The 18,403-nt window shown below is 40.4% G+C and overlaps 1 protein-coding gene across 1 annotated transcript; it reads right to left on the reverse strand.

Moving 5' to 3' along the window:
* Positions 1-594: 594 nt before the first annotated feature.
* On the reverse strand, positions 595-17,811 carry dnajc24 (DnaJ (Hsp40) homolog, subfamily C, member 24). The gene is made up of 4 exons (XM_029759096.1): positions 17,355-17,811; positions 6,810-6,948; positions 1,127-1,195; positions 595-962 (listed from the first exon to the last, which is right to left on the reverse strand). The coding sequence occupies exons 1-4, from the start codon at positions 17,460-17,462 to the stop codon at positions 829-831; spliced, it is 450 nt and encodes a 149-aa protein (XP_029614956.1). The 5' UTR covers positions 17,463-17,811; the 3' UTR covers positions 595-828.
* Positions 17,812-18,403: the final 592 nt, after the last annotated feature.

The following is an 18,403-nucleotide window of genomic DNA, read 5'->3' on the forward strand; positions in this document are numbered from 1 at the left end:
AGATCAAGTTGTTTTGTTCAGAACTTGCTTCAAATTATTCACTCTCTTTCTAGGCCTTATCAACAATGAATTAAATCTTGTGCATTGACAATGTTTGACATGTCCATGCTCAGCCATAATGCAATTTATAGGAGGCCTAGCCCCTAAACCAGTGTGAATGCTATTGAAGCCACAACAAATGGGTTCAAGTTAATGTATTTAGCAAAGGTATACATTTTTTTATTTTTTATTATTTAAACTATAAAACGGACTAACATTGGAATTGGAGTTGATTCCAAGGCAATACATAAAAGACCCTAAATACACAACTTGAAGCAACCAAATATTTCACCATGGAGCATGTTCTGATTGGCCAGTGAGGGGCCAAGCCTCTACAGTTTATTCAAAACCCAGCCCTTTCGGCACCAACGGCAGCAAGTGCGCCGATATCTTTCATTATGAAAATAGCAAACATATTTCAGACACACCCCTGAACCTATAGCGCTACCACCTGCGTTTAGATGTACCATTGTACAAGGTCTGTTAAACTAGAGCCCATTATATGTGCGTGCATGTGAGACCCACACACCCATTACCATGACACAGTTCACTTGATTGGTTGTTAGTTGAATTTTGCACCATGATTTTATTGCATGACATTTAAAGGAGCAAAATCACATTTGCTTTCATTGTCCAATAGACAGGTGCACAAGGTCCCATGGGGGTGCCCATTTAAAAATAGGCTAAAATGTGACATGTTCGGTGGATGTAGATTAAAATAAAACTATGAACCTCCTTGATCTAGTTCTTCAGGATTTAGAGGCATCTGGCGAACAATGAGACAGTCAGTCAGGTTGTCGTCTTGACTTCTATGCTGAGTGAACAGGTATCACAGCACACAATGGCCTCTTCCCCCTCCACCTCCCCTCTTCCAATGGAGAATTCCCCTCCACAGCGACAGCCATACGTGTACACCTCGTTATCTGAAAAGAGAACACAGACAATGTCAAACAGCTGAGAGAACAGGGGCACATGGGATGAGACAGGTGGAGAAGGACTTTATGGATCTATCTACGATGACTTCAATGGCAGCAGAGAAGAGATCATGATTAAATAAGATAAAGAAGATGACTATAACTTGACTCACCGTCATCCCAAGTCATGTCATCCAGACAGACACAGGCGTCGACTGGCCAACTCTGATTCAGTTCGCTGGCTGTATTGAGACACAAAAGAAACATGAAAATATCACAAATCTATATTTTGAAAAAAGTGTCACTCCACAATGATACAATAATTGACAATAGAAAATACAGATTTTAAAAATCACATTGACGCTCTCAGATAAATATTTGTAGGCTACTGTTGTGCCAGTGACATTCAGTGTTCAAGAGAGTGACACAGGAGACTCAAGAGTATCACAGGCAAAGCACACAAACGAAAGGCAGATGGAGGGGAGATGGGAGGATGTGAGATGTTGGACTCTGATCTCATTCAATGGTAGTTTCTTGGGGAAGACAATTGAGATCTTGCATGAATCTCTGTCTACATAGTAAGGAATATGAAGGCATTAGGCAGCCCCTCCAGGACTGTTTATATGTTTTTATACAGAACCAGTCAAAAGTTTGTAGAATAGTGAAGACATGAAATAATACATATGGAGTCATGTAGTAACCAAAAAAGTGTTAAACAAATCAAAATATATTTTATTTTAGATTCTTCAAAGTAGCCACCCTTTGCCTTGATGACAGCTTTGCACTCTTGGCATTCTCTCAACCAGCTTCATGAGGTAGTCACCTGGAATGCATTTCAATTAACAGGTGTGCCTTAATTTAAGTTGTGGAATTTCTTTACTTCTTAATGCATTTGAGCCAATCAGTTGTGTTGTGACAAGGTAGGGGTGGTATATAGAAGATCGCCTTATTTGGTAAAAGACCAAGTCCATATTGTGGCACGAACAGCTCAAATAAGCAAAGAGAAATGACAGTCCATCATTACTTTGAGACATGAAGGTCAGTCAATCCGGAACATTTCAAGAACTTTGAAAGTACGCAGAGTAGTGCGGTCATCTTTGGTGACAATTCCGACACGCTCTTAGGTAACGTTAGGACACATACTGCTGAATATGCAAGATACAGATATACCTCCCTGCAAAGGATGGATGAACTATGTCTCAGTATCCTGGACCCAAACGTCCTGGTTTATAACAGTGCATATAGCCTAGTCTTATCTGTATTGTACTTCAAACTGTGTCAGACATTTGACGTTATAGGCCAGCCTACTGTTAATATAAGAACAAAGACAGACAACTACAGTAGTAGATTTTAACACTTCACTCCATTCCCAGCAGTACCTCTTCACCAGTCTCTGTGAGGAAACGGTAATTAGCACATTTTGATGCCACTCTTTAATGCTGGTCTTTAATTAGTCAGGAGACTAGCCTAAGTGGCCTACCTCACAGCTATGTATGGATATCATTGGATAGGTTTGGTGAATACATTTTCACCTGCTGTTCTCATGAGTTTTTTAAGTAGCGGTACAGTGAGATTGAGGAAAGGTGTCAGTAAATTCTCAGTAAAGGTGTCTGTTAATTCATCCTGGTGATATACTGTACCATTTTAGGGATGAGGCTCAAATGACAGATAACCAAATCTACATTTTGATTGGTGTAACTTCTGCCGTTGTTACTGCAATCTTGTGAGACCATAATTTGCCAGTGGTCAGGTGCAAATTATAGTCCTACATCTACGTGATTCAATACATCATACAAAACGAGGCTATACATTCACTGGTACCCTTTGTCACAGTGCTTCAACAGTTAAGCTAATACTACAGGGCAAATAAATGTCCATGCCTAATCAGAGCCTCAAAATGACTTGTAAAGGAACAAAAGTAGATCAACTACACTGCACACTGTAGTCTTGAAGGGACACTGTAGTCTTGCTAGTGTTGAGGGAGTCAGAGTGACCATGTCCTAATAATAGGGTGACTCAGCCAGTTGATGCACCCTTCCCAGAAGGCCCAGATGACAGCCAGTCACTACTGAGAGATCCCAAGGAGGCTCTGCCAGGTCCCATGAACAACTGCTATTTTATTCAGGTGCCGGAGCACCATTTTTTATGACGTCAGCATTTCTCTAAGTTTGTATCGACAAGATGTAGCCTATTGAATATCATTTTAGAAAGTGCATAAAATGCCTCGTCAAAATGCTACCACTGCATAGGCATATTTTTGGTGTATATTTTCGCAATACACCAAATTAGGCCATCACTGTCAATCATGAATGATAATTCTTCACGTTTTACAGGTGAAATGTCCAAACTGCATCTACAAGTCAATAATTTCATCTCAATCAGTTTCATGGGAATATCCATTTAAATCTTCTTGAATTATGTAGGTCAGGTCAGAGGTAGGCAACTCCATTCAGCCGCGGGACCATTTTTGTCGGATGGTCGGGGGCAGGAACATAATGATAATAATCATTTGTACACAGGAAATTGACGACAACTAAGCCCAAAAAGAGATTGTATTTCAAAATAATAATTTCATACCTCAAGTGGGGCTGATAATTAAAACATACGACTGAGACACGATCACATCCTGTCATTTTATTTGTGGGAATACTTGGGAACACATTTACTAAATGAAACTCCTGTTTTGCTGAATTCCTGGTGATTTGTGTTTTATTTTACTAAAAACTGAAATCCCCCACAAAATACACACATAATTTGTATTTATTTTTTACTTTGAGGGAGAAAAAAAAACAATCCTTTCACCTGTTGCCGACCCCTGATGTAGGCCTACATAGCATAGCTACTGTTTTGTGAGTGAATTAGAGCAGATAGTGTTAACTAAAGCATGTATTTTGCCTCGTGGCGAGCGGTTGGAGATCTATGGAGGTCACTGGTCTCAGTGTTGGGGAGGTGGAGAAACATGCCTCTCCAGTGGGCTGCTGCAAGGTGCCCTGAAACAACCCGGGAAGACGACCACTATGTGTTTGGCGATGGGGCGGTGGAGGTGGTGCACATTAAGAATGAGATGATTTAGTGTTAGTCAGGGCCGGCTGCACATCGCTCCTAGACAACCCAACAGCGTGTCAGAGACCTGGAGCAGAACGAGTCCACCCTGCACACACACACACACACACACACAAACACTTCTCCCTCCGCCACAAAACACAATTACCGTCCCTAGTAATTACCATACATGTCTGCCTAAACACAGGAAAATGCAACCCTGGTCTCAGTACCAAACTGATTTGCAACGCCGGTTGTTTATGATATAGTTTGACAGCCAACATGGGATTGGTTCCTAATGCTTTGAGACTATCAGCTTTTAACTATTTCTTTGTTGTAATGGTATTGAATATCACTTTGAGGAAGGAAAGGCTATACATTCTCAGTTGTAATAGACATGGGGATAGTAATGGATGAATATCCATCCCCCTTCATTTCTAATGAGCAAGAAGATAAAACATTCCACTCATGATGAAGTTCAAAAGGGCCTAGCAACAGAGTTTCATCCATCTCCCTCTGATAAACAACAGGAGGACTGACTGAGTTCCTCTGAAATCTGGATGAAACAGGCCTTTGAGCTGGCTTCAGTCGTGTTTGTTTTAATTATCAGCCCCACTTGATCACAGTGGAGAATGAGCCAGTCCTTCTGAATGGCTGGGCAACATTAAACACTATGGTGATGTTTACTGGTAGGTACTGGAGAGCTGCCTCTGATTGAACACTACAGAGATCTACAGCGGCCAGACAGATGGGAGCTGTGCGCTGCTAGTCTACTACCCAACCCTCCCTATTGGGCAGTGGTGGAAAAAGTACCCAATTGTCATAAAAGAAAGATACCATAAGAGAAAATACTTGCATAAAATACTTGCGCAAAAGTCAAAGTATTTGGTTTTAAATATACTTAAGTATCAAAGGTAAATGTAATTGCTAAAATATACTTAAGTATCAAAAGTAAAAGTATAAATCATTTCAAAATTCCTTATTTTAAGCAAACCTGACAGCGACATTCTTTTCTTAATTTATGGATAGCCAGGGTCACACTCCAATACTCAAGACATCATTTACAAACAAAGCATTTGTCTTTAGTGATTCCACCAGATCAGAGGAGGTAGGGATGACCAGGGATATTCTCCTGATAAGTGCGTGAATTGGACCATTTTCCTGTTCCTCTAAGCATTCAAAATGTAACGAGTACTTTTGGGTGCAGGGAAAACGTATGGGGTAAAAAAGTACATTATTTTCTTAAGGAATGTAGTGAAGTAAAAGTTGTCAAAAATATAAATAGTAAAGTACAGATAACCCACAAAACTACTTAAGTAGTACTTTAAATAATTTTTTACTTAAAGTACTTTACACCTCTGCTATTGGGTGCTTACAACAATCACCCTGCAACCAGCCATGAAGTACATACAATATTTTTTGACCGGCCAACAAAGAATGCCCAGATTTCACATTCAACAGAGAAACTCTGATTTGTCTGTGTTATAAAAATGTGTGTTGGATATAAAGTATTCATGCTGGAAATCAAAATGATCGTTAAATGAAAACACAACCTTCAATTCTTTCTTACTCATTGTTAGGTCATAATGGATAACTGTCCATGGAGATCTAAATGTTAGATATTCAGAGGATGAGTGAAAAAATAATGATTTAAAAAGCGGTTAAAAAAGGGTGTTTACAGAGGGAATCTTTGGAGTTTGGTTATTGTAAGGCAGCATACAATGGAAGACAAAGTCAATACCATCTATGAGGGCCAGACAGGGGTTTCTTTATATTACAGACACTCTATATGTCAATGCTATGGCTGGAATGTGTTGCCTTATAGAGTGGCACTGTGCTGTGGCTGGCTGGCTGAGTGTTTGCCCCCAAAGGCGATGAGAGCTCTCCCCTGCTAATGGTGCACACAGACACACACACAGGGCCTGGATGTAGAGTTGTTGAAGGTCCTAATGGAGAGCTAGCTAGGGGAACCTCTTTCCTGGGATCACGGGGGAGCATATCACTTCATGTAAAGCTAGGCCATGTGTAACAGGCCTGACCTACATTTCCCCCTTCTCTCCTCCCAGAAGCCCCTGCTCTCCTCCCCTCTTCTGTCCTGCAAGGAGCATTTTATGAGGGACAGAGATGGCAGAAAACAACCATTGTCAGGAGCCCGACACAATCTCTTGCTTGTTTTATTCATATATTGGCTGTGTGTGTGGGTGAATAGGAGGGTCTTTGCAAAACACACTCTCTGCCCTTTCTTGTGCACCCAGATAAGTGAGAAATGATCACGTGAACATACTTCGTAAAACAGGCCAGTCGGTACTAGAGACTATTATTGCTTCTGACTTTTAAAGTTTCAAGGAAATCTTGGAAATAGAATTTAAGTTATGCAAACTGGATTGGTTCATGCCTCCTTTAGTGTGACCTTTTCAGGCACAAAATAGGCCTACTAGTTATATGTGGCCTTAGCGACTTCACACAGCGTCACTCTTTATCACTCAATATTAAGCAAGGGATGGTCCCAAGGGGAATTGCTATTGAATTTAATTGAGCATGAACCAACCAGTAAGAATAAATAAAAATATAAAATTCCAAACGTGTAATGAAATGAAAAATCATGTTTCATGTTCAAATGAATCACAGCAGAGCTATTAAAAAAAAAGAGTGAGAGGGATGAGATGGTGGCTGAAGGAAGAGCATCAGAGAGTGGGAGTACAATATGCTAGTGTAGATGTAATGTACATTATGGGAGAGTGAGTGTTTAACGGAGCCGGGTTGTAGTGTGTTCCTCTGAGAGACTCCTCTGAACTGTGGAAGAGGACGACTTACCACGCAACTGCAGATCATAGGCTCTCTTTGTCTCCTGGTTGCTCAGGACCTTCCAAGCCTGATCGACCTCAATGAACCTGTGTAAGTGCTCCTCTGCCTCAGTCACAGTCACACCTGGGCCCTGCTTGTCGGGGTGATACTGTCAGCCAGTACAGAGGACAGGAGAAACACAGGTTAGAGACAGCCACAATGACAAGACTGACAACAGCCATCACAACAGAAACAATGACCAAAATCACAGCAGCCATCAGTCCCTTGAACTAGTACTTTGTTTGAGATGGTAGAGGGGAGAGGAGAGGTGTGGGAGGGGAGAGGAGAGGGGATGGCTCAGACACACTAGACAGAAGCTAGGTTAATTAGACCATAGTAGTCATTGACAATCTGCCAGTGAAAAAGCATGCACCTGCACCGTCAGCTTTTTCTGGGTAATTTGCTGATGGACCAATGCTCTTCTTCTAGACAATTTACCAGAGGAGGCAGAGTGCAGTTTTGTAAACACAACTAGATTGAGACATCAGAGGACAGAACCGTTATCCCAGACAGCTTTGGGCAGAGAGCTGGAGAAGAGCATTGGCCATCCCACGACACCTCTGGCCAAATACAGTAGCGATACCACCCATGCTCTCTTTTGCGTTTTATTGTTGTTTTGTTAGGGGAGAGGGGCTATAGCAATATCCGCATTATGTCATCCGCTGACTAATATCAATATTGAAGGATCCCCTCATGTAATGCTCACACTGGCCCTGAGGTATGTCCCTGTTCTCTAGTGGATACTGACGGCCCTGTCTGTGTGTTTCCTTGCACATGGAACAGCTCTAATTTCCTCCTGCAGGTCTATGCAGTCCAGGCTTCAGCCACCGATTAGTGAGGGTCGCAGGAGGATGGATCATGGGCTCCTGATCCGCCTATGGGAGAGGAGGGAGGTGGTGGAGGGGCTTTGGGAAAACTTAGATCTATCCTAGCAGCATTCACACAGACCATTGCACGTGTTCTTGTATGGTCACTGTAGTTCAGAAACGGAAGCTCTTCAAGAACGGGTAATGATACATGGGGTGATACTGAACTACAATGACCAATGGTCTCAGCTAGGCAAATTAATGTCCACCGCAAATATAATTTACATTTTAAGTAACTTGAAGACTGGCAAACAAATTTTAAAAAATACATAATGTCCGCCTCCACATACAATTTAAGAAAGATCGTCAAGGATAACACAATAAAGCTTAGCAGCTTATTTCCATTGTGGTCCTTTTGGAGGGGGAAGAGGGGAATGCAGCAAGATTAGGAACTGCATTGGCAACACACAATGACAGACGAAATTGTTGTTTGTTTCATAAAATTAGCTAATTAGTACAGTTCAATTTACTAATAAACAACAATTGATAGGTACATCTCCCTTGTCTCACATACCCCTAACATATAAAACAAGTCAATCCCTAATATATACAAGACATTCACAATATGATAGACAATAGCCAGACCACATGCTATCCTGGGTATTTTCTTCTCAGACACGTACTGTACTATAATCTTGACTCACTTGAAACATGCAACTATTTAGCAATTTTTTCATTGAGAATTTGAAACTACCCATTGAAGGTATACATTTCAAATTCCTCTGAAGACTATTCCAAAGAATGGCAGCCGAGTACGACCCATAGTCGAAGTGGCACTGAACAAGAGCCCCTACCAATGCCACCATTGCATTCTTATCCAGATATTTGGAGGTTCTTGCCAGAAACCACATTTTATGGTTCACTTTGGATATAACCATCTGACAGGGGAGAGCATGGCACAAAAGGTTATCTAGCCCACATCCAAGATAATTAACAGACTCTTTTGCTGTGACTGCTAAGTCACCTACTACCACCTTAAAATCAGTTTCACTTTGGACCCGAGCAAGATGGACTGTTTCCAAGGTGAAGTGACAGCTTGTCATAATAGAACCGTTTACTGACATTCAGAAGTTCAGCACTGAGGGCCTCCTCAACCACAATTTTGTCTTTGTAAGAAACCAACAGTGCAGAATCATCTGCATAAAGGAAAAGGTCACATGTACAGGCAGATTTTAGATAATTTCTACACACAACAGAAAGAAAAGTAGACCCAGCACACTCCCTCAGGGTACACTGCAGTTTTAGATTTTGGGTTTAGACAGGGTCCCATCCACACCTACCATGTGTTTTCTTCCTTGCAGATAAGAGCTAACCCATTTTACGGCTAAGTTGTTCAAGCCCATGGCTCTTAGTTTGATTAACAGAATCTCATGATCCACTGTACCAAACACCTTTTGGAGATCTAACATAACCATACCACAACATTTCCCTGAGGTCCAAAATAAGCACATAGAAAAGCATTGGCCTTATTTTGGACAGATCTTAGCGAGAGTGAAACTTCGTTTCGCCTCTTACTCTATCGTTTACACAGACCAGGCCCCTCCCCATCTCACACGCCAACAAAGTTGAGAAATCCTTCGCTCTGACAAGCAATTTCAACTCGCTATTTGCATTTGCGGTTTGGTCGAACAGAAAAATCGGTCATATGGACACAAACACATTGAGAGATTATCTTACTGTTATAAAGAAGAAGTTACCTTTTCTAACGATACCCTTTTTATGTCTGAACTACTCAAATTGCGCGCAGAGCAGACACTACTAAAACGAGAATCAGTGAAGTTTGATTCTGGAAAATGAATGCTCAGTGTCGTGTTTGGCATTGGGGTACTACGTACTGTTAGCAGCATTTTAGCCAAAGACTGTTCTACTAACTGTCTAGTCTGTGTTTTATAAAATGTGCAATAAGCATAAAACAATTATATACGGAATTGGCAACTCGTTCTCATTCTGAGAAATAAGGTAGGCCACTTCATTTGAACATCTGAACTAAGTGGACAGGCTAACATGCTTTTCAAACAGTTGACAGAAGGGTGTGCTCATAACAATTCAACTATTCTACCTTGTTAGCTAGCAAATACATCCAAGTTAGCTAAACTTGAAATATAAAGATTAGCTGACTAATCAGTAGCATGCAGGCTTGAGAGATTGTTGATGAGACCTGTGTTCCTTTTCTATAGCTTAATGCTTGATACAATAAGCCATTATTAGTGAATGTGCATTATGCATGGTTCTAGTTAAATTTGTAACTAGAAAAGGTCTCTTTCATAGATAGACTTGAAAGCCAGATGAGTGATTATTGCCCCCCCCAAAAAGCAGGTTAAATTATTTATGAAATAATTAAATTATTAGTGGGTCTTATGGTTGTGGAAGGCTTATATTTAGCCTAGGTGTGAGTTCATAAGCCCTGATTTCATTAGATTACTGCTGACTGTTTGAAATGCAGTGTATTTGACCTTAAAATTGTACAACGCTTATTTACAGAAAACAAACATTTAGACATTGTGAATAGCCCATAACTTCAAAAAAAATTAAGATATGATTTTTAGGCTATATCGCCCAGCCCTAACGTAATGTTAATTAATTTCTCTACCATAAGCCACCTCAGATGCCGCTTTAGAGAATTTGGCAGTACGTATAAATAAATGGTGGTCACACCAGATACCGATTGGTTTTCTGATCCACGTCCCTAACTTTCTTTTAAGGAACCTGTGACCACCAGATGCATATCTGTATTCCCAGTCATGTCAAAATCCATAGATTAGGGCCGTATTTATTTAAATTGACAGATTTCCTTATACGAACTGTAACTGTAAAATCATTGAAATGGTAGCATTTATATTTTTGTTCAGTGTACAATCACAACTCACTACCTAAAACACACACCCTTGGAGACCAACCACAACATTTCCTTACAACGCACTGAGGCATTATCAAATATTACACTACAGTGTTGTTTTCACTTTGTAAAAGGACAATCTGAATAGGATGAGAAAAAAAGCAACTTTACAACAAGCCAAAAATGTACTTCCTGATTGAATCATTAACAGCAATTTGCACTGAACTGAAGCAGAATTGTGTTTTATGACTGAGGGGACAGCATTCACACATCTCTCAAGAAAACCTGGAGCACAGGGCCAGCCACTCTTAAACACCTTCCGACTAACGAGATGGACAAGCCAGCACAGGTGTAACACATTGACTAACGTGGTGATACCAATTCATGCCCCCTACGTACTAACATGCTATACGTGCTAAAAGTCCAACCTCAAAACATAAATGGGAAAAACTAAACCTGTGACACCTTCCCCCTTAAGACAACAAATATATCCTATATTTTTGTTGGACAAGTTCTCACCAACAGAAAACAACTTCCATTTCACAACTAAAATGTGTCGCCTCCTCCAATATAAACATTTTAAATGTATATTGTATATATATTAGAGGTCGACCGATTATTCGGAATGGCCAATTAATTAGGGCTGATTTCACGTTTTCATAACAATCGGAAATTGGTATTTTTGGACACTGATTTGTTTTTTTACACCGTTATTTAACTAGGCAAGTCAGTTAAGAACACATTCTTATTTTCAATGACGGCCTAGGAATGGTGGGTTAACTGCCTTGTTCAGGGGCAGAACGACAGATTTTTACCTTGTCAGCTCGAGGATTCAATCTTGCAACCTTACGGTTAACTAGTCCAACGCTCTAACCACCTGCTTTACATTGCACTCCACGAGGAGCCTGCCTGTTCCGCGAATACAGTAAGAAGCCAAGGTAAGTTGCTAGCTAGCATTAAACTTATCTTATAAAAAACAATCAATAAATTATAATCACTAGTTAACTACACATGGTTGATGATATTACTAGTTTATCTAGCCTGTCCTGCGTTGTATATAATCGCTTAGGTACACGTTGCTCCAACGTGTACCTAACCATAAACATCAACGCCTTTCTTAAAATCAATACACAAGTATATATTTTTAAACCTGCATATTTAGTAAATATTGCCTGCTAACATGAATTTCTTTTAACTAGGGAAAATGTGTCACTTCTCTTGCAACAGTCAGGGTATCTGCAGCAGTTTGGGCCGCCTGGCTCGTTGCGAACTGTGAAGAGTATTTCTTCCAAACAAAGACAGCCGACTTCGCCAAACGGGGGGATGATTTAACAAAAGCGCATTTGCGAAAAAGCATAATCGTTGCACAAATCTACCTAACCATAAACATCAATGCCTTTCTTAAAATCAATACACAGATGTATATATTTTTAAACCTGCATATTTAGCTAAAAGAAATCCAGGTTAGCAGGCAATATTAACCAGGTGAAATTGTGTCACTTCTCTTGCATTCATTGCATGCAGAGTCAGGGTATATGCAACAGTTTAGGCCAGCTGGCTCGTTGCGAACTAATTTGCCAGAATTTTACGTAATTATGACATAACATTGATGGTTGTGCAATGTAACAGGAATATTTACTTATGGATGCCACCCGTTAGATAAAATACGGAACGGTTCCGTATTTCACTGAAAGAATAAACGTGATAGTTTCCGGATTCGACCATATTAATGACCTAAGGCTCGTATTTCTGTGTGTCATTATATTATAATTAAGTCTATGATTTGATAGAGCAGTCTGACTGAGCGATGATAAGCACCAGCAGGCTCGTAAGCATTCATTCAAACAGCACTTTCGTGCGTTTAGCCAGCAGCTCTTCGCAATGCTTCAAGCATTGCGCTGTTTATGACTTCAAGCCTATCAACTCCCGAGATTAGGCTGGTGTAACCCATGTGAAATGGCTAGCTAGTTAGCGGGGTGCGCGCTAATAGCGTTTCAAACGTCACTCGCTCTGAGACTTGGAGTAGTTGTTCCCCTTGCTCTGCATGGGAACGCTGCTTCGAGGGTGGCTGTTGTCGATGTGTTCCTGGTTCGAGCCCAGGTAGGAGCGAGGAGAGGGACGGAAGCTATACTGTTACACTGGCAATACTAAAGTGCCTATAAGAACATCCAATATTCAAAGGTATATGAAATACAAATCGTATAGAGAGAAATTGTCCATTAATTCCTATAATAGCTGACTACAACCTAAAACTTCTTACCTGGGAATATTGAAGACTCATGTTAAAAGGAATCACCAGCTTTCATATGTTCTCATGTTCTGAACAAGGAATTTAAAACGTTAGCTTTTTTACATGGCACATATTGCACTTTTACTTTCTTCTCCAACACTTTGTTTTTGCATTATTTAAACCAAATTGAACATGTTTCATTATTTATTTGAGGCTAAATTGATAGTATTTATGTATTATATTAAGTTAAAATAAGTGTTCATTCAGTATTGTTGTAATTGTCATTATTACAAATAAATAAATTGGCTGATTAATCAGTATCGTTTTTTTTGGGTCCTCCAATAATCGGTATCGGCGTTGAAAAATCATAAATTGGTCGACCTCTAATATATACACCCACTTCTTTTTGACAATATTTTCTTATTTAGTTTTTATTTTATACTTTTTTGGGGGGGGGGGACATAGTTGCCTAAAACTCAGAAGTTTTGAAAAACTCATGTATGTTTCTGTAACTCTTGTCCCCTTGGAACAAGCCCAAACAAAAACATCTCCAAAATGGAAAAACATAAATCAAAATAAAATGTGTGCCAGGGCTACACACAGGCTAAACACATAACTACTGGGTGCTTTATTTGTGATGGTAGTTTTGGGTGTAAACAAACTCATCTGCAAGAACTGCAGCTTTCTCAAGAGAGATCCTTGTGCTCAAATGTAGGTAGCAACCCTTTTGTGAAGGCAATTTTTTAACTGCTGGAGAAGTATGAGTGTCTAAGTCCTCAAGGTCCTTGACCTCCTGAGAACCACACCACCGATCAAAAAGACATGCTTGTTCCCTTGCGAACTCAACATGATTTTGCGATTCTGTCTTTCGTAATTTATGGAAATGTTGTCTGTATGCCTCTGGGACCAACTCGTAAGCCCGAAGGATAGCAGCTTTAACAGTGTCATAATCTGAACTCTGATCAAGAGATAAAGCAGCGTACACTTTGAGCTTTTCCCACAAGAACACTTTGGAGGAGCAGTGACCAACTACCGCTACTGCTTTTGGATCGCCAGATGCCACCTTGATGTCATAATGCTTTGCAATGATGAGCAGATTCACCTTCGTACATGTTTCTAGCATCTCCCATGTAGGGTTTTCCACAAATGCTTCCAACTTAAAGTCCATGGCTTTTTATTTTTACAAGGCTGTGTGTTTATGCAACTTTCAAAATGATTCCACCAATCTTATAACCGCTCAGGGACCGAAACTCCACCACAAATGTGTCTTTTGAACACTCCAATATGTGGGCAGAGCAAAGCTTCAGAGTAAGTGATTAGAGCAACTACCATACTCATGGGAAAATAGATTGTGGATGAGCCCCCATTGTGTTACGATCCCCTGCAAGACAACCAAACTTATGTTGAAACATAAGGAGGAATTAACAAAGAGTCACTGACAAAACAAAATGTGGGGTTTTAGGAGGGGTTCTGAAAGACACTCATGGGGCTGTCCACTGACAGTTGACTAGCAACAACAACTGGGACCTAAAAGACACCCACCATGAGCACCCACTAAATGTGCCCACTAAGAGGCAAACAAAAGAAAAACCCACACCAAACTTAAGACAGGAAGCAAACAAAAAAGTTGAGCAAAACAAAAAACAGGGAAGATCAGACAAAGGAATGTTTTTCTGAAATCAAATAGGGAGAGCCAACTAAAGGTGTTGACCCTCCACATCTCTCAAGACAACTGGAGCACTGGTCCAGCCACTCGTAAATGTCACCTGGGCCAGCACAGGTGTAACACATACTGACTAACGAGGTGACACCAAATTGGTGCACCCTACGTGCTAATAGTCCAACCTCAAAACATAAATGGAAAAAACAAAACCTGTAACACCAGTGCCAACCTCTTTATCGTCTAGCCTATTTAAAAGTATTGTTCAGCAATGGAAGTGTTACAGTTTAAAAGGACAAAGACTCAACAGAAGGCTGAGAAAGGAAGCTCATTTTCTAAAACATTCAGAGCGGTCACGCAATGCAAATTACAAGTCTATGTACGTGACCAGGCGCCTGTGATCAAGAAATGGGTCTGGCTTTCTGATGGATGGGGTGAGGAACTGATTCAGTCAACATTCTGACAGAAAAATATATTGTTCTCTTTCTAAAGAACATTACAAAATCCTTCTCACACCATTGAACCAGCTTTGTGGCTCTCTCAAATCCTGAAGGAAATCAAAGCAAACCTAGAGAAGCTGCTTGTTTCCACAGTGGTGATATAGTCCCAGAGGGTGTGCATGTCCAACTCCCCTTTGTGATCTGATTGTGACAGTGCTCTGCGCTGGAAGCTTACAGGTGTGAAGTATCTGGCTGTGGAACTAACATGCTGACCACACCGGTCACATCGTGTGCACGAGTGTTGCAAAATAAATGTACACATACATGTTATTCAAATCATTGCACCCACACTGCTCACGAGTTGATTGTATTTGTGGTGCAGAAGGCACTGCAAGTCCTGCCTCTCCCATCTCATTGGCTTTTAGAAGCATATACCCACGTGCCATCTCATTGGTAACACCCACATGGGTGATAGAAAGATGAACTGTGGTCGGTTATGGTAATACACCTTATTATTAAAGTTAGTTGCCACTCGCCATATAAAGTCCAAAGAAGAAAAAGCCTGGAAGGCACCTTGTGCATTTCAGGTAAAATAACAACTCAATGTTGTTTATCCCAGGACAAATTAGCTAGCAACAACAAGCTAGCAATCTAAATAGGACAAATTAGCTAGCAACTGCAAGCTAGCTAAATTGCCATATGTTTAATGCTTTTCGACCTGTCCCCAAATTAATATAATTGGTTCAGTTTGTTTTGATATTTCAATCTGTGTCGTGATCGCGTTTGGTATGGGGGGACAAAATCCAGTGTAGGCATGGTGTAAGGCTTGAAAACAGCCTACACCTCCATCTCCAGACCCACTGGTCCATGCTGCTACAGTACTTCTCACAACTTTCTGATTAAAACGAAACGTATACATTGAAGAGACTGTTTTAACTCACTATAGCCTGGTGATTGACTATTTGCTAATGACATTTGAGAAAATTTGAAGCTCAGAACTAAACATATTTTCATCTACTGTAAAAATTCTAGCCACAGACAGTATTTTGACATTTTACAGCAGAGAAACCCATTTGCTGTAATTCCTCCCCCCCACTTCTGAGTCCCCATGCAGCTCAGGTTATTTTTCATAAATACATAACACAATGAAAAGCCCCGGCTCTTATAAAATGGCCCACCCTCCGTTCCTGTGGAGTTACGTACTTTAATTGATGTCTCTTTGCACGCATTGTAAAATATTCATTTACTGGGGCTAATGGAGCTTAGAGAGGCTGGAACACAATATAAAGCACTGGCAATTTGGAGCACTAGGCGCTTCTTACCATGAATCATCTCTCTCTCCCTCTGTGCTGTATCAGACTTGTGTGTTTCTACCACGAGGCTGAGGCGTGTGCTGTGCAGGCATTCAGAAGATGGGAGCGGATGAGCTGGTGGCAGAGCAAAAGGCCACCATCATCACACTACTGCCCCCTAATGTCTGAGGGAGGCCGGACGCGAGCGGGCATTACTGAGGGGGGAAGGGGAATGCCAACAGCAAAGTCTAGGATGTTTTGTTCAAAGTAACATTGGATTAATCAAATATTATTTTAAGAAATGTTGACATTGATGGTAGCTTGAGGTTTGAGTGTTTTTACAATTGATAAGCATAAAGCCTATGGTTTATGTGAAATCCTACAGCACCTTAAATCCAGAAAGTCTGACAAAATAATACCCAGTAATCAGTTAATGGTGATATCTGTGGCCTACGCCTATGTCCTACTTACCGTGTGCTAATAAACATACATAATTACTAGAACTAACATACTCTTGCTCAAAGCCCTGTGTTTATAGAACAGTGCAGCTATTTTCAGACAAAAACATTTTCAGATAAAAAAAGCATTACTCTGAAAATCAACACCAAAATAGTTTTTGGGTTATAGCTTATTGATTAGAGTATGATTGATTTTACAGTTTCTAGGTGATTTCAGTAATTAAAATGGGTTTTGGATTATACAAATCCATTTTATGTTGTTCTCTGTCAAGGATTAAAAGAAATGTACAGATTAATATCAGAGGGCAAGATGCAGTTAATACTTCATCATACAGTCATCAATCACATCGACAATCTAAGCTTGCATGATAAGTAGCCTAACCTTGCCCGACACCTAGAAGACTTATCTTGAAGACACTCCCAGAAGTCATGCCGAAGCATGAGCGCAGTGGATTGATGTAGTCTTGACTTGCACACATGGCCAGAAATAAACACCCGGTCGATAATATGTGTGTGATAGAGAGGGTGTGTTTATATTGATAAAATGGATTACTTTCTAGAAATACAAGCTAAGTGCTAACGGACCAACAGTACTTTCTCACCCCGCCTCTCACTCAATTATTGGGACCTCTTTTGACATGCTTCATCAAGATGCAAATAAACCTAACAGCAGTTTATTCATCAGTACAATTGAAAAGACATGACACAGGAGACCGCCAGAGTTTACACATACCATTAAGGCCAGTCTTTGGTACTTCTGTTTGAGGTCTTGTAGCCCATCCGATGGACTGGATTCAAGTATAGAATACCAGTCTTTCTGGGATCTACGTTCACTTGTCATGCTGAGAAAACAATCATCTTTTGAATAAATTTGTGAGCCAAGCAAGGTAGTTTCATTACCAGAATAGGTGCGATCTAACCGTTTCGTCGCCTATGAATGACAGCTAGCCACAAGGCTAACAACAACAATGTCCACGTGTTCGTTGCAGGCTAACCAGTCAGCAAACATTATCGTTATAAACATGACATCAAAATATTCGTTTGTTAAACTGCATTATATATCGTAATCCCAAAAGGGTTCAACCAAAAGCGCTGTAATACTAGCAAGCTGAAACCAGCACATTATACAAATGTCTGGCACTTTGCTTTTCCAGCCGTGTGCCTGTGTCACGTGATGCCCCTGTGTAAGCGTGTGCATCAGTTTTTACAGCCCCCGCGGAAACATGTCCTATAGCGCTTTAGAGATAAAATATGATGTGCTATATTATAAATATAGATTCTATTGTCATCAACGAATTATGCATACAAGTTCAATATCTGTACAAGTACTAATTATCGTCGGTTTCAGCCATTGAGCCAGTAATTGAACGGGATATTACATTTTTCTACACGAAGTAAATATTGTAATACAGACATAAGAACACGGATGAGAGGATCTCCATGGAAACTAACGTTAGCTAAATGCAGGGCATGCACCAAGCACATCTGGGATAAGAAACGTCCAGCACGTTACCATCTTACAAGTCAATAATGTTTTAAAACATTTTGAAAACTAGGAATTACTTTGGATACAAGTTAATGCTTGTCTCTGCTACGGGCATTTGTTTTTTTAGTTCGAGGAATATCATGCGAAGAAGTGCGCATGCTCATGTTTCACTCAACAGAGAAATGCGCTCTCTCTCTCTTTCCAATTCAAATGCCTTCATTGGCATGGGAAACAAACACTGAGTGTACAAAACATTAGGAACACCTGCTCTTTCCATGACAGACTGACCAGGTGAA

The sequence above is a fragment of the Salmo trutta genome, chromosome 7, assembly GCF_901001165.1.
Source record: "Salmo trutta chromosome 7, fSalTru1.1, whole genome shotgun sequence".
In the NCBI taxonomy this organism is placed as follows: Eukaryota; Metazoa; Chordata; class Actinopteri; order Salmoniformes; family Salmonidae; genus Salmo; species Salmo trutta.

Excerpts from the sequence above, each read along its gene's own strand:
- dnajc24 (XM_029759096.1), bottom strand. The coding sequence starts at position 17,462 with ATGACAAGTGAACGTAGATCCCAGAAAGACTGGTATTCTATACTTGAA. Across the intron at positions 1,196-6,809 it reads CTATGATCTGCAGTTGCGTG|CCAGCGAACTGAATCAGAGT; the intron begins GTAAGTCGTCCT and ends GTCTCAATACAG. Across the intron at positions 963-1,126 it reads TGACATGACTTGGGATGACG|ATAACGAGGTGTACACGTAT; the intron begins GTGAGTCAAGTT and ends TTCTCTTTTCAG.